The sequence below is a fragment of the Mastomys coucha genome, unplaced genomic scaffold (genome assembly GCF_008632895.1).
Source record: "Mastomys coucha isolate ucsf_1 unplaced genomic scaffold, UCSF_Mcou_1 pScaffold1, whole genome shotgun sequence".
Lineage (NCBI taxonomy): Eukaryota > Metazoa > Chordata > Mammalia > Rodentia > Muridae > Mastomys > Mastomys coucha.
This window is the reverse complement of record NW_022196891.1, coordinates 59,437,739-59,460,430: the sequence shown is the minus strand read 5'-3', so window position 1 is coordinate 59,460,430 and position 22,692 is coordinate 59,437,739. Positions and strand designations below refer to the sequence as shown.

Sequence of the window (22,692 nt, the reverse complement as noted above, 5' to 3'; positions counted from 1 at the left end):
ACATTTGCCTGCTCACAGTTACTGTCTCTGAAACAGTTACACAGTTACACTCTCTGAAAGCCCTGCTTCCTCACTTCCTCGCCCTACACCTATGCCTGAAAGGCAAGAAGGTCTCTTTCATCTTTCCTAAAGTGGGAGTGAGTTCTGCAGTCTCACAGAGGTGGAGACTGTTGTCTTTCCCTTCCCTGTTCCTGCCCTTTCTTTTCCATAACTTCAGATGACAGGGGACTGCATTCCCTGGAAGTGGAAACCTCCACTTAGGATAGCTGCAGCTGGGTCCCTCCTTCAGAACTTCACTTCCTTCATTTGGATGCTAAAGTCAGAGCCTAAGGTGGGAGGGAGGTGAGGGCCAGAAAGAAAAGGGGGAGACAATTAGAGGAATGAATGGGAGTGGGCTCTAAGGTACAAAGTCCCAAAGGGAGACCTCTTTTTAGAGGAAGGAGGGAGGCAGAGGAGGGAGAAAGGGGAGGGAGATGGGGTAGAGAAGATGCTAAGGAATAGGGAGAAAGAAGAGGATAGGAGGGAGGGAATTCACTGAAAGGAGTGCCATGCCGCCTGACTTAATTCCATGGCCATAAGCTGCAAATCTCTGGAAAAATCAGGCCCTCCCCCTGCCACCCCTCGTTTTCTTGGGCTCTGTTCCTAAGTCTACTTCTCTCCACGCTCTTTATCCCTTCCTTCCTCTCTTCACCTTACCTGTTGTTAGTGATATACTACAGAAGCCATTGTAGAAAATGAAATATCACATCTAGTCTTGTAAACACCACTGTTTCATACAACTAAACATCTAAACATTCTCTGGGTCATCTCCACATTTTATCAGATCCAAACAAGTCACTTGATACTTGTGACAAAGGGTAGGCGATGCTTGATCTTCTAAACAGCATCACTTGTCCCGGCTTGCTTGCTTTATGGGCATCCATTCCTATTCCTGGAATGCCAGACCCTTAACTTACCCTATGCTCGCTTGCTCTCTCTCTCTCTCTCTCTCTCTCTCTCTCTCTCTCTCTCTCTCTCTCTCTCTCTCTCTTTCTCTCTCTCTCTAGACTCTCTTTCTCTCTCTCTTTCTCTTTCTCTCTTTCTCTCTCTCTCTAGACTCTCTTTCTCTCTCTCTTTCTCTTTCTCTCTTTCTCTCTTTCTCTAGACTCTTTCTCTTTCTCTCTCTAGATTCTCTCTTTCTCTCGACTCTCTTTCTTTCTCTCTCTTTCTCTAGACTCTTTCTCTCTTTCCCTTTCTCTCTCTCTCAACTTTCTCTCTCTCTCTCTCTCTCTCTCTCTCTCTTTCTCTCTCTCTCTCTCTCTCACACACACACACACACACACACACACACCAACTCTAGGCTAGGACTCCTGGTGTCCCTGCCACTGTCCTAGAAGAGCTCTATGTAAGCATTTGCCTGCCGCTGTCACTGCTAACCTGACTCTGTCCTAACAAGACAGTCTTCCAGGAAGTGACAATCCTTATTTCCATATCTCGGTTAACATCATACCCTGTAATACATACAGAGAAAGAAAAATGCAACATGAGCTGACCTGCAATGCTTAATCAAAACTTACTTTGGACTCTGGCCCCCAAGAAGTATATTTTACCAAAAATATAAATATGGGGTTTTTTCCCTCCAGTCTACTGAAAGACTCCGAGTCAATGTTGTAAAATCCCTTTCCGACATCCTCAGCTGAAACAGTTAGTGTGACCCATCATTGAGAAGCTGGGTAGGGTTTGTTGTTGTAGGGATATTAGCATCATACCTGTGGGGAAAACCTAAGATTAGATCTACAGAGCAATTTAGATAAACTTTAGTACAGCACATTTTATTTCTATTTACCCCAGAGCCTAAAGTATTGAAGTTAGTACATGCCTATGTCAACAAATAAAGATTGTTGAATTTTTTCATGTTCTCATTTCAAGTCCCACAAATTTATTCATGTTTTCCATATATATATGTTAGTATCAATATTATAAAATCAAGGGTTTATTCTTATGGGGGAACTATATGTCACTTCTTATATTTAGTGAGTTAAACTATTTTTACACCCTTCAAGTAAATTCCAATTTTATATACTTCCATACATCTACCACAAACTATTCTTGGACAACAATGAACTTGATGACATTCTTTAAGTCACAAAGGGCAAAAAAAATATGCCAGAAAACAAGTACCTTTGTTATTGTTTATAATAAAATTATAAAATATCTTCCATTTAAACAAAATCATAAGCATCACAACATTTTTCTGAGTTGAGCCCAACTCCCTCTAAATATATACCTATTTTAAAAATTACCAAAATAAGAATCAAAATATAAGTGGCTAAAACACTGCGCCCTGAGACTACTGTCTAAGCATTCAGAAGAGGACATGAGTTTCTGGCCTGCCATGGCCTTTGCATTTCCTCAGAGGTATGCTCCTATCTGTCAGATTCAGGCACACACTCACTCGCATCCATGATCTCTGAATCTTCACTGTGTCCCCATCGAGTCTCATACAGCAATAGAAGGAAAGGCAGCGTAAGAAGAGCGCTCACTGCAGGGGAGGTTAGATGAGTGTTCAGATGAGGGCTGTGGCGAGGCACAGTAAAGTGCTTACCAGAGCAAGGATGGATACCCAGCGCCCACACTTAGAGAAAGAGGAAAAGCAAGTATGGTGGGTGGTGTGAGCCTAGAATACCAGTGTTGGGAAAGAGGAGACAGGAGGATCCCTGGGGCTTACTGGCCAGCCAGTCTAGCTAACTCAAGGAGTTCTCTGTCTCAAAAATAAAGTGAAAGTGATTGAGGAAGACTCCAACACCAACTTCTAGCCTGACTACATACACACACACACACACACTCACATACATACACACACATACAAACACATACATACACACTCATACACACCACACTCACACACACACTAACACATACAAACACATACATACATACACATACAAACACATACATACACACATACACTCACACACACTCACCATATTCACACCCTCTCACACACACACACTCACATACACTAACCCACACTCACAAATACATACACACATACACACACACATACACAAACTCACCACATTCACACTCTTTCACATACACACACACACACACACACACACACACACACACACACACCCAAAGCTGATGAACAATAGTCTGTCATGATGGAGCCTCCCCAAACACATTACGACTGGCCTCACATCATGAACACTCAAGGACAGATAACAGAAAGACTCACAGATGGAATTAGACTTCTATTCTTAAAAGACAATCGTGTGAGAGAAGGAAACAAATGCTGGCTTCTCAACCTTATCAGTGAAGCCAGCTTCTGCCCCCACCAAAAAAAAAAAAAATGCCACCCACCCGGCAGGAGCATGAGACGTTCTTACAAAAACTGTCATTGTCCAAAATCCTGTAAGCAGGCCATCCCTGCAGCGACAACTTCAAGTCTTACATCTTCCCTTTGATTTGAAAGCAGAAACATGGCTCTTCTATCATAACCATAAACCGCCCACACACAACACAGTGTTTCAATAAATGTTTAAACGATACAAGATGCTTCATTTCAATGTAATGGATTACTTAATGAAGCCCATCGCTTAACAAAGCAACTGAGGAAAATTTGGTACAAAACAAATAAGTTTGCCCCCAAACAAACTGCCTTGTGAGGTGAATGTCTTTGGCAATAGGAATGGCTAGGAACTGAACCAATGAAATAAATTTGAGCAGAAAACCTTAAATACCTTCTTAGTGTTGAAATTGGCAAACATCTCAGCTTGGGTTATTAAAAAAAAAAAAAAATGCCCTCAACAACTTAGGATCTGTCTTGAGTTGTTGTTTTGTTTTTTTTTTCCAAGCACTGTTTTTACAATATGCTTTACATTTCTTATTGTTTTAGAAATAAAATCATGTTCACCTCTTCTAAAAGAGTAAGTGGGTCAAGGCTCTTTAGGATTTTTTAATTACACATATTCCAAATACATGGATTCCTTTAATCTGAAAGTGAACATATTCCAAAGAGGCCATAGTCATTCTGAGAGAGCAGATGGAGAGCCCTCCATCTTTTTCTCTGTCACTAATTCACCACACGGGCTATGCAACAGGGTTTTCTGTGTACAGCCTTAGGGAACATCCTTAAAGAACTCAACAAAAGTGAAGAAGTTTAACTATTTTATTCATTTGGGGGGGAAAAAACTTACTGTGAAGCAAGAGCAGGCTAAATTCTGAGCTATGGTAAACAAACATACACCAGGCCTGCCAGCCAGTAAAAAACATCTCCACAGTCCTCTTCTCTTCTCTGCCTCTGCCCACTTACTGCTCATCACTCAACCACCACCCTGGTCCAAGGTCGAAGAGACCGATGAGAATCTGCTCTTCCATCAAAGTATTCAGTTTCTGTTTTATTCTCCATTCCCACCATTGACCTTTCCCTCTGAGGCTTATTTAACTCCTTCACACTTCTAGTCCCTTTGGGTCGGCATAGATCTACATTTCCTTACCCTTTGCAAGTTTTGTTGTGTGGTACTAGAAATCACCTTTGCCCTTGCTCCAACCACACCGTCATATTTTTCAAGCTTGTTGGGGTGTATCCCGCGGTAATGAACTCTAGAACTTCACCCCATTATTTCATGTGTAAAATGTAGTACCATCGTATAAAACCACTTGGACACTTGTCTTAGGTCCCTTGCCCTGCTACTCCAGCCTAGACTCCAGGCTTCTTAAAGCCACCTGGCCCAATGCATCCCACATAGTAGTGCTTGGTGGACAGTGCACAAATACATGACTAAGCCTTGCTACAACCACTACCTGAGTTACAAAAATGAGAAAAACAAAGCCTAGAGACATTCAGGAAGGAAGAAAATTCCATGCATCATCTAGCAATCAGACCTATACTCGATGTCTTTTTTAACTCCTACTCCAGGACTCTTTCCATATGAACATACAGTCTCAGACACAAGCTTCTAACTCGAAAGTGTTATACGAATGGCATGATGGAACCTGCTCACCCTGACTTAGCTTGGAAGCCTGCCTCAATGGATGTCTCGCTTAGGCACTTCTCAATCATTCACTCACCTGTCCATTCTTCAACAAATACTCACCCCCTGCTCCTGAAGCTAAATGAACTAAATACTGAACACACCACAAAGCAACATGCAAATTCAGGAATTGAGGAGTTCAGGCAATAAAATATTGGGAAGTGACATTTAAGACAAGAGTAAAAGGATGAGGAGAGCCCAGGTGCACTCCTTTCGCTCTGGGCTGCAAGCCTTTGTGTAACCTCTCATGTTTGTGTAAGACCACTTCTAATCGACCTTGCCCCTCTGTATCCTGAGTCTCCCTCAGTTCACAGCCTGGCATCCACTCATCCTCTAACCCAGCATGTTACTATGCCCTGATAGAGTTTCCATCCTTCAAGTTCAAATTCTGGCTCTCAACACCCATCTCATGACTGTTTAATTACTCAAAATACACTTCCAAAGGTTATGCATTTGTCCAACTCCCTGGGGACAGGATGCTATTGTTTAATGCCATTCCAAACACTAAACTGAATAATAAATCATAGGAAGAATCTCCAAGTCTCAATCCTATACTCATATGTATATATACACATACCTATGAAATATGGGGGAGGGGGCTGGAGAGAGATCACAGTGCTTGCAAGTACATATTTCTGTTCCGTAGGGCCCAAGTTCTGTTCCCAACATCCACATTAGATAGCTCACAACCAATTTAACTTCAGCTCTAAGAAACCCAACACCCTCTTCTGGCCTCTTCCGGTATATACATTTATGTATACATATACAGGTACAGTTATGTGAGTGCATGCATGCACTCACATACACACACACACACACACACACACACACACACACAGTTTAAATAATAAAATCTAAGAGACAATTTGAAAAAAAATGATTAACAGACACCCCTTTTATATGATAAGACCGATGGCCATCATAACATCATCAGGTATTTCACACTTGCAGGGTTATTTTTCAATTTGCTCAGTTGTCAGACACTCCCTCACTGGAGGGTAAGCAGTGGACCAGGCACTGCAGGGATAACTGAGATAAGTAAAGATGAGACTACAAGCCTAATTTGAGTCCAGTGTGATGACTGACAACATTGTCATTGAAGCAACTATATCAGGAAGGTCAGGGAAGGCTCACTTTACTGAGAAGTGTCTAGAAAGAGTCACTGAGAACATGTTACTTCATGTAACACCACACGAAGCACTGCATGACACAAGTATGACCTCCAACCTCTCTATCAAATGAGAAAAACTGGTTCAGGTTCAGGACTTGGGAGGTTTGCTAGAGGAATATGGGTAGTCATCTCAAACATGGAAGAATATATTCACAAAAGATAAATCATCTTTGTATAGTCATAAGAAGAAAATGACTTTTTCTCAGTGGAGAATTGCCTACCAGTTCTGGGGTCACAAGTCTTTCTGCAGAAGGGCTTGTTCACTGATGATGTTTGTTCCTTTGCCAAGAAGTATCTCTAGCCATCTTTTTAAAATCCAGTCGCTGCCAAATAGTAAAACTAGTATAGGACACTGAACGAGAACCCACTATTGTTTCTTCTCCACTTTTTGGGTATAGGAGGCAAAAGGGACTCTCGGTGGCTTCGTGTTAAAGGTCTCAGTAGTCTGCCTTACCATTAAATAAGCAGTAGCTCTCCTGCTCTGAGTTTTCTCTTGGCTTTGAGTTGTAGCATGTAGCTTGTGATTTTTGGTTGGGTTACTTAACTGACAACAAACCTAGGCCTTCACAGTGACAGCATCAACTATGTCCACCAGGAAACAGTATGGGCTTGAGACCCGCCCCCCCCCCCATCGTTGTTTAGTTCAACTTTTCCAGCGGTGCCGCATCATCCCAGAAAAACGGGTACCCAATCTGACCAGCTTAGTGCTTCCAAGTCAGGAAGAGGACTACAATTCTACAAAGGGTCTTTTGAAAAACAATTTCAGCTGGAAATACTGGTCAAAAATATTATGTGTTAAGTAGAGTTATGAAAAACCATTCCCAAGGTAGCTGTGTACAGAGTCCATGCAGAGAAAGCTCATTCATATACTTGTGACATAAATGGATTTCAAGAGATAAATAACGTGACTTGATAATGTTGAGCTTCTCGGGGACAATAACATTGAATCACATGGATGGCTTTCAGAAACACCGCCGCCAACCAGATAGTGGCCCATACTATGACGAATCTTAGCAAACCCTGTAAGACTCCAAACGGGATCTCTTCCTCATGCAGCTTACCAGGAAACTCATACCCATTGAGCCTGTTCATAACCACTGGGGAAAAAAAAAAAAACCTCAAAAAGCCTTGATTTCCAGTTTTTTATGGTCTGCATTAGAAGCAAAAGGAAGAATGATTGAGGAAAGCCACTGTTAAAGGCAATGAGCAGAGGTCGATAACACCCTGGCAGAGACAGGGAAAGATTGAAAACCAATGTTGAGACTTAATACACCTTATTAGTTCCTGGAGTAGGTTTACCTAAGTACAGTTCACTCTCTCTAACCATTGTGCCAAACTGCCACAGATCTGTGCAGTATGTTTCACAGTGGCCTCTAAGTCATTCCACATTTGCACTAGCCTTGGGGGAAAAAAATCTCTTTGGTTTTCATAAAGATTTAATGAAACAATACCCAATTTCCACTGAAAACTGGGTTACTGACTTGAAGAAGAGAGTCTTAGAATCCCTGCAGAGTGTGACCACCTTTACTAGTCTGGATTGCATGTGCATGTGCATGCGCATGATGGCTCTGTGTCAGTGTCCTGAAGAAACAACTACTGCTACTACACCTGTCCCTTTACCTGTCTCTTTCTCTTTTTCTAGCCGGAGGCCACCCCCATCACCAACTCGCCCCACTATAATCCGTCCGCTAGAATCCTCACTGTTAGACTAAGCGGAGTGTCCGGCATGGCAATTAACCACTAATGATTTATGCAGATGCAGCACATCCGGTAACCTTTGCAGTCAGCCATGAGTAGTCGCATGTATGGACCTCCATAGGCAAGTAGCCAGTCTTACTAACGTGTGCATCACTCATCTCCATCGCTCACGGCATGTCAGACCTTTGGGGTTTGACTCTGAAAACCTGCTAACCTGTAGAGAGGCTTAATATGTTGTACTGACCAAGGTAGTTTTTTTATATATATAGCAGTCCTATACTTTGGCACCATTTATCTATCCAACATATATCGGAAGTTGCTTTGGAAGAGTTTTCTAAGCTGTCTACAGAGAAGCTTATGGCGATTGTCAACAGATCCAAGAGAGTGAGCTTGGAACCACACCTACTTTCCCCACATTCCGTTTAGGGTGGCAGAAACTCTGCCGTCTAACATTGACACCACCACTCAGTCCACAGCTGCTTATGTAGGCTTCTTTCCCTCCTTACTTCATAGGACTGCTTGAAGAAAAAAAAGGGGGGGCGGGGGGCAAAGTTCTTAAGTCAGGATTGCTTAAGATGGAAGCGTCTCAGGAGTGCGAGGCAGTTTGCAGAGGGAAAGCCTCTAGGGTTTGCCCCGTGGAGCTTCTCCTAGCGCCTGCGCGTTTCGCATCGTGCTAGAAGCACAAGCAACATCAAGGCAGAGCTTGAGGTTTTTCGGTAATCAGTTGATAGATTCGGCTACTCTCAGAGTTCAAAGGAAAAGCAAAACCTAATTACCATTCTAAGAGTGTCTGAGAAAATAGAATTTATCATCTTATTATTTACCTCTTTGTGGGCTATGATGAAGGAAGGCTGACACTGAAAGTGTATAATTTTCCAGTTGATTGGAGGGCATGGGTAACTAACTCCATTTAGTTATTATGATTATTATGTTGGCTGGAGAAAAATTAAGTGTATGGTAGCACATGATTTGTATGGTTTACATATAAATGATTATACAAGGATCATTTTAAAGAAACGGCTTTAATGTCTCTACCCATCCCAGACTCCCTTAAATCTTGCAGCTTACTATGACACAATTTCACGGCAAGTAGGGCCCCCGGTATGGGAAGGCAATCCATCAGAGATGCCACAGTTTAAGAGCACAGCTCACATGTTTGCAGATGCCTCGCTCCAGCTTGCTCCTGAAAAGCATCCTCCTCGCCAGATTGAGCTGCAGAACAAGCTTGCAGTTTCTAGGATCTCTAAACTTTCCGAGAGCAGGCTAGCCTAAAGGTTAAGGTCAGCCCTGAGGCTACGTTTTGAACTACCTAGGACCAGGTGCTTAGAATGTAGGGAACAGCTAGAAGCCAAATGGAATTCTGTCTGCGAACTGCACCCAGACGGCAGAGCGTGCGAACTGCACCCAGACGGCAGAGCGGGCTTGCCCTGAATTGTAGCGTCCCAAGACATTATTCCATAAACACAAAGGTAAATCAGGTTTTACTAACTGCAGCATTTTCTTTGAAGACAGTCAACATGATTTGTATTCGAACTTCACTTTAATTTCCTGTGCAGTTTCGACCCAAAGCAAGTGGCTATAAAGTATGATGTGAAAACTTTAGGCGTTATTTTTAAAAGGTTTTTTTTTTCCCAAGTGAAATGCCACTGCATCAAACTTATTCTAATGGGTTAGATCTAACTTTTAATTGGCAAAAATTAGGGAATATGGGGCATACCAAGGGGTATTTTTCAACCTTTAAGTGACATAGAATAACTCTAACATCTCTAATTTATTTTCCCTGTTGAAGAACAATATTTGTGAATGGAACTCATGTAAGACATGCACATTGTCTTTGAAAACAGTGTCCCAGCTAAATGGAAAACCGTTAAGCAAACGTTTATAATCAAACAACTAATGAGCAATGAGGTCCCCCCACCAAACCCCTCCTCTCAGCACTCCCTATGCTTCCTCCTAGGAGACCTCAAAGCAGGCAGCTAGCGAATCGGATACTTTAGGGCTTGGCTTTGCTCTTCCTGCAGTATTGCATCTTGCTATAGTTCAAAGTTTTCCTTCTGTTGGAGGAAACTATTGCAGAAAACCACTGGTGTGCGTTCTTGAATCGGCACAAACCAACGTCAAGGAAAACTAGGGATTTGTCGCTCCAAATTTCTTCCCACGGATCCTAGATGGTCGTTAACAATGGCACTCGTCATCTTTAGCTCTTGCTTCTTGAGACACAGGTTCCCTGTCCCAAATGTCTCCCTTTGTCAGGACAGTTCTGTTCTCTTTGCTACCAAGTTATATCTGGTGGTAGCCAGAATCCCCTACTCCACCAACCCCTCCCCAGAAGTTCAACACTGGCACCCCAGAATGTTTTCAGATTGCTACAGTTCAAAAGGTTTGCACTCTGCTAACAGCAGATTCCAACGGAAATGAAGCCTGAAGTTTCATTGGAGTGTGCGAGAGTATACGTCAGGCCTTAGGACTTGCATGTAAGCTCGAAAGACCTTCTGCTTCCCACTCCGTTTCTAATCTCTCAGTCAACCTCCTGGTTGATGACGCCAACGCTGTCAGCACAATAGATGTAGCTCTATCTTGTCTAGCATAATAATAACTTTAAAAAGTGTCTTTAGGATTTGAAAAGGTTGCTAAGTAAAGGCAGTTTTCCTGTCGCATGCTAAATTTTGCGTGCAGATTGGCTAACTGGAATAACCAGCCATTTGTGGATGGACAATGAAACAGTATTGATTTAGAACAGATATATTTCAAAAAAAAATCATCTACCAAGAATACCTTCTTGAATATTGCCTTTAGGTGTGTTTTATAACATAGAAGAGCAGTGGGGTCTATTTATTGGCAATTTCTCTGTTTGTGCAGATACATACTCATTCTATCCAAACGTGCAACCAAACAGTTCTTGTGGTATGAGCATTCTAAATTTAGAATTAAGAAGTAGCCACATAGATTCATTTGTAATTTCATTAAACTGTAGTCATACTCTACACCGTGAAATGGGACCTGACACCAGTATATGACAAGCCTTGTTTTCTGTGCACTCATTTTCTCTGCATGTCCCTAGGAATACGCTATGTACATAGTGACCATGTATTTTGTGTCCTTTTGAGTAAGTAGGTTCAAAAGCAATTACTAAAATGCTATTAAGCATGAATGTGATTTTATGTGCATCATATATAGATATATGACTATAAATATCAGTGTAAACATGTGCTCAGTATGTAAGAGTATAAATATACTTTTAACTATGTTAATACGTGATATATGTTGGGAAGACCTGTTATAACATGATTATAGTAGTTCACTTCTCATAACACACATGTGAAACATGAACTCTCCTAACTCATACTGTACATATCTTGAGGGGCACAAAGCTTATGATAACCATAATGACCATCATAATTATAACCATGACAAAGTAGAGTAATGTCTACAGTCATTTGTGTTGAAACCCACAGCACTGCTACCTAAGAAGGCATTACTTTTTGGGTGAAAAAAAACGTAAGATTTGGAAGCTTTTCTCCAGGGTCTCTAGTTAAAATCCTGTTATTTGGGGATTGTTGAGCTGACTCTTAAAAAAAGCTAAGCTAATCTGTATTGTCGTGAGTTCTCTTCAGTTAAAGTTGAAAGAATACGAAGTCAGCAACACAAGAAATAGGTCTTTCTGAGCAAAACTGTTAAAACACCCAGGGGAAGGACATTCAGTTCCTTGCAGGTATGTTATCTGCTCTGTCAGGTAAACCATTGACATGTGGAAAACTGTGCAATTCCTTTAAATTGAACTTTGTAGGATGAGTAACAAAGCATAAACGGACCTCCCAGCTATCTTAATGCAGTGAGAGATGTCCGTGCGTAAGCCTGAAGCCTGAAGCGCGAGCTTTGTCCTCTCACCCAGCACGGGTAGCTGTGAACTCTGAGTTCCTGTGAATGAAGCCAATTCTAGAGAATAATGGATCCTTCCCCAGATCCTTTAGTCTTTTCTAAAGAACTCAGTTTGTCTTCTAGATAATAATAGGCCGTCTGTCTAGCTGATGTGTTTAAAATTACGTGGTGCTCTGTATGTGAAACTGTAACAGTATTTTTGAAGTATATATAGTATATGCATCGCTAGTTGTGTATATATACATACATGTAGTACTATCTGTATGTGTGGAGAGCAAGAGACAGGAAACCTCAAAGACTCTCCTGTTTAAAACCTGTTTGTACTGGTATGCTGGTGAGACTTCTCATTCCACTGCTCAAGGCCTTCACATGTGGCTCAGCTCAAGGCATTCATTTCTTTATAGCTTTTACCTTTAAATCCCTTAAATGTTACTCATAATGTTTTCAGTTTATCCAAAAACCACTGTCTTGTATGGACTGCTGCCAATCTGTAAAAATGACTCCTCACAAACCAGAAAGCCTACCACGATAACCTTGTGTGTTTGATTTCATATGTGCACTGCTTTCGTTCCATGGTCTTGTACCTGTTCCTCTTCTCTCCCAATTCTGAGTCAAACTTCATTTCGCTTTTGTGTGAATGATTGAGTACATAGAAGTCAAACCTTGTTTTCTCTGTTGATTCTTTAACATGAGCCAGAATATTTCCCACTGTCGTTTTTACCACTCTGGGGATTTCTTAATGCTGGATTAATATGGATTCTGTGAATGGGATTTTTGAAGCAAATTCCTAAAGCCTGAATCATCCTTGAAGGTCATGTACCTATTGTGAAAAAATGTGAAACTGTATTTCTGAACCTGAAATAAATTATTACATTTGAAGGAACCCCTAATTCTTCATCCTTGTATACATTTGAGTCTGTGCATTTCACTAACACCAGGGAGTAAAATCCTATTGTCCCTTAGCTCAAATTGGCCCAGCATTACTAAAGCGGGGAACAATAGCATTCTGTACTTAAGTCCTTAAGTTGTGGGAAGAGGGGCTGGCGAGATGGCTCAGTGGGTTAGAGCACCAACTGCTCTTCCAAAGGTCCTGAGTTCAATTCCCAGCAACCACATGGTTGCTCACAACCACCTGTAATGAAATCTGACGCCCCCTTCTGGTGGTCTGAAGACAGCTAAAGTGTACTCATTTATAATAATAAATAAATCTTTAAAAAAAAAAAGTTGTGGGAAAAGGAGTTTTGTTTTGTTTTTTGTTTTTTGTTTTTTGTTTTTTTTTAAGACAGAATAAATCAGATAACTCCAAAAAAGGCAGTAGGAGGAGACATTGCCTCCTCAGACATCAGGGTGGCATGACCTTTACCAAGAAGCAATGGGACAGTTTGCCCCTGGGAAGGAAGAATTTGTAGGAATACCTGCTGAGGGGGTCTGTTTACATGTTAGGTCAACAGAAGACAAGCACTGCACACTAACCCATCGGTGTTACCAGCTCATGGGCATAGAAGAGGAAATGCACCAGGCTGTCTATTTTAAGAAAATATAAGTGTTCCATGTGTACAAACAACCCTTTCACCCCTAACTGTGTTTTAGATAATAAGCACCTCCTATCAACACACATGGTTCTAGACTACGCCATCTAAATGTGGACAATAAGACGGTAGGATGGGAAGGACGTTGGTTTAATTTTCCACACACAGCCAGGTTATGTAATTATGGGAAGAAGAGCTGGGCAGACTTCCATGATAACATACCCTGCAACTTCCTTCTCTGTACATTTCATACAAGTGGAGAACCTACACACTCAAGGGAAGCCTCCCAACCCGAGCAATCCATCACGGATAAGAAATCCTGCTGGCCACTTGTTGTGGCTTAATGACATGATTCTAGTGGATGGTGATAATATTCAGAATCAATTCTAATGAAAATTACAATTACATATATATATATGATCATTCTGATCATATATATATATATGGCACTACTGTCACTCTTTGGGAACTTTCCCCCTGTGCTTTTAAAACAGGTCTGCCATCTTTGTAAATCTCCACTTGATTGGTTCTCAAAACTCCCATCTTTCCTCTACAACCTCTCAATGGTGCTTTGAGAAGTCATCTAGCGCTTGGTTTTCCTACACTCTTCAACCAACTCTAGATACTGTCACATTTTGGGTTGTCTATTGGTGATCCTTCATACTGTAGTGACATAATAATCAGAATGTATGTAAAAGATATTGGCTAAAATCAGTCCCTCAATTCAAAGCCTTCCCAAGTGTACCACCTGAGATTGTAATGAATGCACACAGAGAGACACCAAGAAGTCATTTTTATCAGTATACTTGGGAAATAATGGCTATAATTTGAATATCTTTTACTGAAAAAAAATTATGTTATGAATTTTTAAGAAGGTGAAAGCCATCCAGAAGCTTCCCAGACTTTTCTGATCATTAAAGTTTCATTCATGGACTGGAGAGATGGCTCAGTGGTTAAGAGCACTGACTGTTCTTCCGAAGGTCCTGAGTTCAAATCCCAGCAACCACATGGTGGCTCACAACCATCCTTAACAAGATCAGACGCCCTTAGTATGCTTATATATAATAAATAAATTAAATTTTTTTTTAAAAAAGTTTCTTTCATGCAACATCCCACAAAACTGGTAGTTCTAAGGTACCTGCTTTAGGACACATTGCTTTCTGGGGGCATTAGGCAAGAGGGAAAGCCAACTGTACATGATTATTTTAGAGTAAACTGTCACCAACAAAAAGTTGTGGGACAAGTTCAAGTGTAAGAGCAAGATGAACTCCCAGCTCAGACAGACATCCGGAAGCACTGGTAGCTTTGTGGCAATAACATCTGCGTTCCCTGGAAGAAGATCCCCTAAGATCAGGTGCATGGGAGCAGAACGGACCTGACTCTTACCAAACCTTGGTAAGACCATCATCTCCTACCTTAATTTCTTTTCTCCACTTCCCCCGCCAAAAAAAAAAAACTGCATTGAGTAAATCATTTCATTACACTTGTGAGGTTATTGCAAATGAAGAGATCAGGTCTCAGGTCTCTTTAAAATTAAACCTCACCAGAGAAGCCCGGAGGACCCCATTCCTGCTATCTGTCTTTCCTAACTTTCCCATGCTTTAGACTCACTCCACTGCTGTGGGATGGTAAGCTGCCTACAGGAGGGACAAAGCAAGCCAGCAGAGCTTGTTTGGTGACATTTTCACAGGAAAAAGAAAACACAGAAGGAAAACCTTCCAAGAGTTCATTCCATGGCAAGGCTGCCATCAGACTAAATGCAGAAATGGTATAGAGCTGAGAGTATGTATATAATTCATTGATAACTGAGTCCTAATAATTTTTCATCTCTTCTTAGAGCTTGGACAAAACCATGTCTGTGAAGTTATTTTTCTGAACATTTGAGAAATGTTCAGAAAATGTTCCTAACTACATTAAACATAGGTGCCTATGAATACCAGTCTATTGACCTTTAAAATTGCTTAACTTGGTACTCCAATACCTTTGTATGTAGTTTTTACATACGTAAAGCCTACGTGTGTTCATCACTTGCCTTCAAACACTTTATAAATAAGATAAAATTCTGAAAAGGGAATAGAAAAAAAACAAACAAACTGTCAAGATCCATAGTGGGACAAGCAGGTCCACCGTATGCTATGACTGTCAAGTCTGCTTTTCTGGCAACAACAGGGACGCTAGATATAGGGCTCCTGAAGACGAGAAGGCAGGCGTTCTCTGAGGGAACATCACCACGCTGTTTGAAGCACTTTCCTGCTGTCAGTGAAATACATTTTAGGACACAGCGTGTCTGGATCCTGTTTCTGAATTGGAACACCAAACTAGCTCCCACGGGAAGGTGTTTTTGGCATGTGCTCCCAGAACGTCCCTTCAGCACTGTGGACTTGCTGTTTGTTTTAATGGCTCACCTCCCCACCAGGCTGAGGTAATTAAAGTGTTCTAAAGCCCCTTCAGAACTTGAACATGGTTTCTGTTTGCTAGGCAGGTGATAAATCTCATTCAGCCTGACAGAAATGTAATTACACTTCCTTCATGCAAACACCAGGGAAACCATTACCTGGATCTCACAAAGCCCAAGGCTTGCAGACCCCCCACAGTTGAAAGGTCAGGAACTAAGAACAAGTTTTTTCGTCATTTATATACATGGGAAGCCTCCTTAGCTCAGCAAGATTAAATTGGACTGGAGAAAAATTGGTTTAGGATTAGAAAAGGTCTTTTTTGTTGTTGTTTTTTGGTTTTGGTTTTGGTTTTGGTTTTGGTTTTTGGTGGTGGTTGTTGTTGTTGTTGTTGTTGTTGTTGTTGTTGGCTCAAGAAAAGCCAAGTCTGTTCAGACCCAGTAACATCTCACAGAAGATTTTAAAAAGGAAAAAAAAGTTTGGGGTTTTGCTTTTCATAGCACCAACTGTTGTCTTAACAAGATTGAGGTGGAAGTATGTTTCTAGACATCTGGGTGGGTGGCTCTGAGTGAACTCCCACAGAGAGGAGGGCTTCTGATGGCTTCTCGGTGCCGTGAGAGTCAGCTCACAGTCAGAAAGAGGGAATTAAAGTGCAGACTTCTGGCATCCATTGGTCGGTCAGTCTCTCTTTGGCCTGCTGTCTGTCTGCTGCAAAGCTGTTCCCAGCAGAATGGAGGCTACCCTGTCTTCTGGAGACGGGAATCAACTCAAATTCTAAAGGCTGGTGTCAAACAGGTGCTCAGCTCTGTCCCTGAATCCACAAGTCCTGGGCTGATGAGACACAAACCAGGCTAAGGATTCGGAGACTGATCCAGAAAGCCAAGTGTGTGTGTCCCAGACCCACTTACCAACAAATCGGGATTTTCATTGCTCCTTGCTCTAAGACAGAGGGGATTCCTACAAATCCTGGGACAATCAAGAACCAGTTCTGGCCTGCTATTCTTCCTACACTTGATTCTAGGCTGTTGTACCACACGATTATTCACCTCAAAAAGATCCTTAGTTATAAATCCAAGGCTGTAGATTAACGCCCTGGGGTTTTCTGTGTTGGGATGATATTGCTCATTTGATCTTGATACCTTTTAATTTCCTCGCTTTGAAAAAAACAATACTTCACTAGACATGATAACATGTTGACTAAGGTAATAAACTGACATTTCCAGCAATTCCTTTCCCCTTGGGGAGCACTCACATCATTCACTTACGACTTTGGAAAGGGGGCTAAGAGGGATGGCTCAGCAGTTAAGAGCATTGGCTGCTCTTCCAGAGGTCCTGAGTTCAATTCCCAGCAACCACATGGTGGCTTACAACCATCTGTAATGGGATCTGGTGCCCTCTTCTGGTGTGTCTGAAGACTGCAACAGTGTACTCATATATATATAAAATAAATAAATCTTTAAAAAAAAAATAAAAGACTTTGGAAAGAATTTGGAGTCAGAAAATTAGGGTTCAGAATCAACTATGCAAGTCCAAAAGGTATCTGAAATACTGACCCTAGTTCGCCCAAATTTGATTACAAGGATTTATACTTCCATGGTGCATCGTGGTCATATTTTTGGGTGGGCACAGATGTCTCAGCGTGCTGCTGGTGCCTGGTGGTGGGCAGGTCCCAATGGCTGCTACCTCTGCCTCCTGGTGTACTTTCATTTCTCCTGCACGCATGCCTGGTCCTTTGTTTTGTGTGGGGGTTTTGTTTGTTTGTTTGTTTGGCTTTTTTTCTGATTTGAATTGGACTTTTATGAGATATTTTTTGCATGCTATTATTTAGACCTATTTTATAATTTTAACGTTGTCTTCTTCCTCTACATCTGTTTTTTTTCTTTTTTTGTGTTTTTTTCTTTTTTGTTGTTGTTATTCTCTTTGCTTTGTTTTGTTTTTACTAGGAGACCCCCTCCTGCAGTTCCAGGCCGACCATCTTAACCCCATCTCCTTTTGTTTAACAACATGTCTACCCATGGTATTTTTAAAAAACCTTCTGTTTGCACTATGTCTCGTGTACATAAAAACTTTTATTTTTGATCTGCATCTTTAATTAAAGAAATAAAGTTAATTCTATATTTAAAAAAAATTACATGTGTTCCATTTCTTTCCCTATAGAATAATGACCCACCTTAAAACCACTTACGATAATGCCAGGTAAAGTGAAATGCATTTGTCTCACCTTTTTTTTTTCTAATGAATATTTTAAGACAAGGTTTCATGTAGCCAAGGCTGGCCTTGAACTCCTGATCCTGTATCCACACACTAAGTGCTGAAGTTAGCATGTAACACCATACACAGCTCCTGAAAAATGTAGAGTTCAATGTATTAGGAGCTGAAAGGGAAATTTACATATTAGACCACTATGATTTCAGATACTCTTTGACAGAGAATGGTACTGTACTGAATTGAACAATAAGCTAATGAAATTTCTTTCAACAGAATACAAAGAGAGGAAGAGAGAGAGAGAGATAGAAAGAAAGAAATGAACATTTAGAATCTAAAAAGGACACAGAAATCTGAATCCTTTTAACCTGCCTCCAGAAATCTTATCAATAGTAATTATTGCACCAAATATGTTATTATTTTCCTAAAGCTAACATAGAAGATTTTTAAAAAACATAGAATATTACAGAAGAAACTGTATGTCTGAAACATATAAGCTCACATATTCTGTTTGACAAATTTAGGGGTAAATTTTTCATACTGCTTAAAATACATGCACGATAAAGAACAGAAATGTGGGCACCTCAGGCAATTTGCTCAAGATGTTGGTAGAGTGCCAAAGAAAGTGGATAAGTAGATGCTCGAGGGAAGAGAAAACTACTTAATACATCAGTCCTTAAAATAATAATAACCATATTAAAATGTTAGGCCATAGTATTTTTTTTTTTTTTTTTTTTACTATTCCCTCTACCCGCAGGAAATTAATACAAATAGAATGCTTACTTTTAAAGTAATCTAGTGCATTCTGCCAGCTGTGTGGCAGCTTTGCTAGCAGCTTTTTATTTAATTTGTGATTTTCTGTTTTAGAGATGTACTGGACAGAATTTGGATTGAAAAGTAGCTGTTTCTTCTCTGACGGGGGCCCTTGTGAAAATGCCTCATTTCACTCTTTAAAATAGAACCCTTCACATCAAGAGAGCAAATCAGTCTCTAGGACTCTCTGTTCTGTTCACTTCACTAGGATCCCCATTTACTTTTGACCTGGGGGAATCCTGGCAAAGGAAGGCAGGAAGACAATCTGGGCAGGATCTCCTTATTCTAAAAAGAAGACCCCATCATTAAAACCATCTTCTTTGGATCATAAAAACCACTTAAATCATTTTTAAGAATTAAATTCTCCACTCAAAAATGTTAGCCAGTTTCTCAGGTTTCAAGTCACATACCTCCCTTCTGCTGTATCCAAGGTTGGTTAATGAACAGGGTTATTGGCGAAGAAGCCAAAGAGTGTAAAAAAGCCTTCAACTGGCTGTCCTGTAACCCAGGGCGACAGAACTCCTTTTGCCTTTCCCTTCTATCATTTGATAATTGCGTATGCATGTGTAGATGTTCACATGTGTGTATCTGTGCGTGAACTCTCAGAGGCCAGAGGACATCCTAATATCCCCACCCTATCACTTTCCACCTTATTCCTTTCAGTCAGGGTTTCTCACTGAACTTGGAGCTAGACTAAGTGGCCAACAAGGCCCAAGGATCCTCCTGTCTCTGCTCCACACAGCACTGGAGTTCCATGCAAACATGTGGCCACACTTGGCTTTTTACATGGTTACTGATATAAGACCTCATGTTCTTGTGTCCCTGCAGCAAATACTGTTGGACATTGAACCATCTTTCTAGCCCCTTGAATTTTACAATATTCCTTACTAGGCAGATCCTTACACCCCACAGGCACAATAAATAGTCCATGGGTTGTTTTATAACCCTTTGCCAAGCAAAGTGTTGCCATGCAAGCAAGGTTTTGCTTCTAATGTTTTTCAAGTCCTTGGTAATTGTTTTACTTTGTCTAAAGTTAAGATGCACACTTACTTTTATCTTATATCTATGTAATCTGGAATTTAAATTTTGAATTGACCTCGTGAACAAGAAGAAAGTAAAATTCCAACTATACCAAAATGAAACGGTCTTAGTCTCCTGAAGTGTGTTCTCTTATTTTATAGGCAGAAGAGAAAAAAAAAGGAGGGAATCTGTGGTGGGAGAAGAGGCTGGAATAGAAGTAAATGCTATGATGGTACACTGGCTTGTGGTTACTGTACATGGTTTTTTATTTCTTTCATAATATACTCTTCTTCAACCATTGATGACTTTCTGTCCTCACCTCTCCGTTCATCCTCCACATGTGGTAGAGGAGGAAAGGTATTACAGTCTTCAAGATGGACTATAACTCAAGATGGTCAAGAGGACAGTCTTCAAGATGGACTATAACTCAAGATGGTCAAGAGGACAGTCTTCAGGGTTGACCAAAACTCAGGGTAGTCAAGAGGACGGTCTTCAGGGTCAACCAAAACTCAGGGTGGTCAAGAAGACAGTCTTCAAGATCATCAATAACTCAGGATGGTCAAGAGGAGTCAGTACTTCTTTTAAAAACCACAATATTCCTTGCATAGTCATCTCATTCTGTATCAAATGTCTCTGGAATTTATAATAGTATCTTAGTCAGCAGGAGCACCAGAGAAGTAACAGAATAAGAAGCAGCTTGTAAAATAACCAAATAAGCAGTTATCGCATATTGTTATGATAAGAGAAAAGGCTTGGTCATCTTCCTAGGAAAAAGCATTAATGATTCAAGTGCTGATGCAGCTAGCTGAGATCTTGACAGCATTAATCTATTTGCTCCAACCAAGACCTAATGTTTCAGAAGGCAGCAATTGTGACTTCGGATAAAGGGACAATGGAATGCATTCCAGCCAATCAAAACCCAAAGTTCTCATTCCTAATAGAATGCATGATGCAAGATTCTAAGTCATTAAAGTGTTGGAGACAGACATTCTGGCATTGAAAGTATGGAGGGGTCTCCCTGCTTTGGTGCCTAAGCAAGAGGTACTGTAGCAGTCTCCTCTTGACAGCACAGAGAGGTGTCTGTGTTCTCCAGTTCCTGGCTCAAAAAACTGAGAACGTCTGAGAGATGGAAAAAAGAGAGCTAAAGGTAGGAAAAATTAGAACTTCTAATAGCAATAGTTCTTCTGGAGTTTCACCACTAAAAAAAAAAAAATGTATGTCAACCTTGGGAAATATATGTGCAAACACAGAAAGGATTCTGGTCTAAGCTTGGGTAAACCCATTGCTCTGGGCCTGAGTTGAGGCAAGATGGCATTAAACTATGCTAAGACTGTTAATGTGTCTATACTGTTAATAGTATGTAGGTGTTTCATAAGATACACTTCCTCAACTAACTCATTAATTCCTTATTCCAACCTTCATCTTCCAATGTGGAGGCCAGGAGGCAAAGAAGGAACAGGTAACAACATGCATCTCTCCATGGCATGTCCCATGATTCCCTCCCTCCTACTCTTTATCACCTTCTAATAAGGCCATTGATCATGAACCTATCAAGGGTTAGCTCAGGATCCAAATTACTTCTTCAAATCCCAGCTGACCTCCAGGCATGGGATCCCCACATGAGCCTATAGGGACACTTCCTGTTCCAACCATCACAAAGACTACGAGGAAAACACAGCTATGCATGTACAGGCTAGAACATTTTAATGAGTATGGTAGACTCCAAGGCTCCTTTGTACATGACTTGAAAATAATATTGTCCTTGCCAATATGTATCTTATAACTCAAGAATAAGGATGATAGAAATAAGGATGGATGCTTGTCCAACTATAAATCCAGTTTTTAGATGAACCACACAGGGAGTTAAGATTGCTAAAAGCAGAGGCCAGGAAAGACACTGTACAAACATGATCACCACACTTCCAGTCCTCACAACCGAGGTAAAAAAAAAAAAAAAAAAAGATTGGGAATCCCAGCATGAAGGAAGCAGCAACAGCAATACCTCTGGGGCTTGCAGGCCAGCCAGTCCAGCCAACAAGTAAGCCATGAGAAACCTGTTTTAAAGGAAGGTGAGAGCTGCCAGGCAGTGGTGGCACACACTTTTAATCCTGGTGCTTGGGAAGCACAAGTAGGAGAACCTCTGAGTTCAAGGCCAGCCTGGTCTACAGAGCAAGTTCCAGGACAGCCAGGGACAGACAGAGCAACACTGTCTCAAGAAAACCAAAACCAAAAATAAAATTAAAATGTGTGAGAGAGAAAAAGACAGCCAACATTGAGCCTTGGCCTCTCCACACACACATGCAGCATAAACACACGCATACGAAGATGACTGAAAAGAAAACCAATTCTGCACTCTCCATATTTTAACTGGAGTCTGTGTGTGAGAAAAACCACCATGAACTTAGACCATTGCCCCATGAAATGTGCCCAGCAGTGCAAGGGCACCACCAGCTGCCTTCACACCACCTGATACACCTGCTATTCTCATGGATGCTGTGGCCCAACACTGCAAGCCACGATTGCATTTCAATACCATCAACACCTTAAGATCAAACGAAAGCTAAGGCAATCAGCAGGAGACCTGCTACTGGTGGGGTAAAACCGCATGCTGCCACCTCCAGCCTCTTTTTAACCAAGTTCCATGGTACTTTACAACAGATCCAGTTTTCAGCCTCCAATAGCAACTGCAATGAAACTCATGCCTGTCAGTCACGAACAAATACAAGGAAGTCATCATGGAGCCCCTGAAACGTGAAAGACAGTCACCAAGAGGAAGGGGGTCTGCCTGGGCACATTTTAAAAAGTACCATTTTGAACTGCTGTACACTCCTGAAAGTTAATCTTTCAGGCTCTCTGGCTCAGTATTTTCTTCTCCTGCGTGAACACTGTCGAAAGCAAGTTCGAGCCAAGAGACAGTTTCTTCTGTCTGCCTTTTTCTCTTTTAAACATAAAAAAAAAAAAAAAAA

At 41.1% G+C, this 22,692-nt stretch overlaps 2 protein-coding genes and 1 long non-coding RNA gene across 9 annotated transcripts in view; 2 read left to right on the top strand and 1 right to left on the bottom strand.

Annotated features, from left to right (window-relative positions):
• Positions 1-12,656, top strand: part of Dnm3 (dynamin 3) — a 486,761-nt gene extending 474,105 nt beyond the window's left edge. For all 4 annotated transcript variants that reach the window (XM_031387157.1, XM_031387138.1, XM_031387130.1 and 1 more), the window contains one exon: positions 7,832-12,656. In XM_031387157.1, coding sequence (XP_031243017.1) covers positions 7,832-7,901 — 70 coding nt within the window. In that variant the 3' untranslated portion in view covers positions 7,902-12,656. The remainder of the gene's footprint in view (positions 1-7,831) is intronic.
• LOC116102513 overlaps positions 1-22,692 on the bottom strand; it is a 29,261-nt gene that overhangs the window by 6,000 nt on the left and 569 nt on the right. For 2 of the 3 annotated variants that reach the window (XR_004123208.1, XR_004123209.1), the window contains exons 1-2: positions 20,046-20,693; positions 17,910-18,031 (exon numbers count right to left, since the gene is read on the bottom strand). This is a non-coding gene — a long non-coding RNA (uncharacterized LOC116102513). Of the gene's footprint in view, positions 1-17,909; positions 18,032-20,045; positions 20,694-22,692 lie in introns of those variants that run through there. The other variant, XR_004123211.1, reaches the window with a different exon arrangement.
• The window catches only part of CUNH1orf105 (chromosome unknown C1orf105 homolog), a 43,868-nt gene continuing 41,844 nt past the window's right edge, over positions 20,669-22,692 (top strand). The window contains exon 1 of one of the 2 annotated variants that reach the window (XM_031387211.1): positions 20,669-20,873. In XM_031387211.1, the coding sequence (XP_031243071.1) occupies positions 20,853-20,873 (21 nt within the window). In that variant the 5' untranslated portion in view covers positions 20,669-20,852. The remainder of the gene's footprint in view (positions 20,874-22,692) is intronic. The other variant, XM_031387213.1, reaches the window with a different exon arrangement.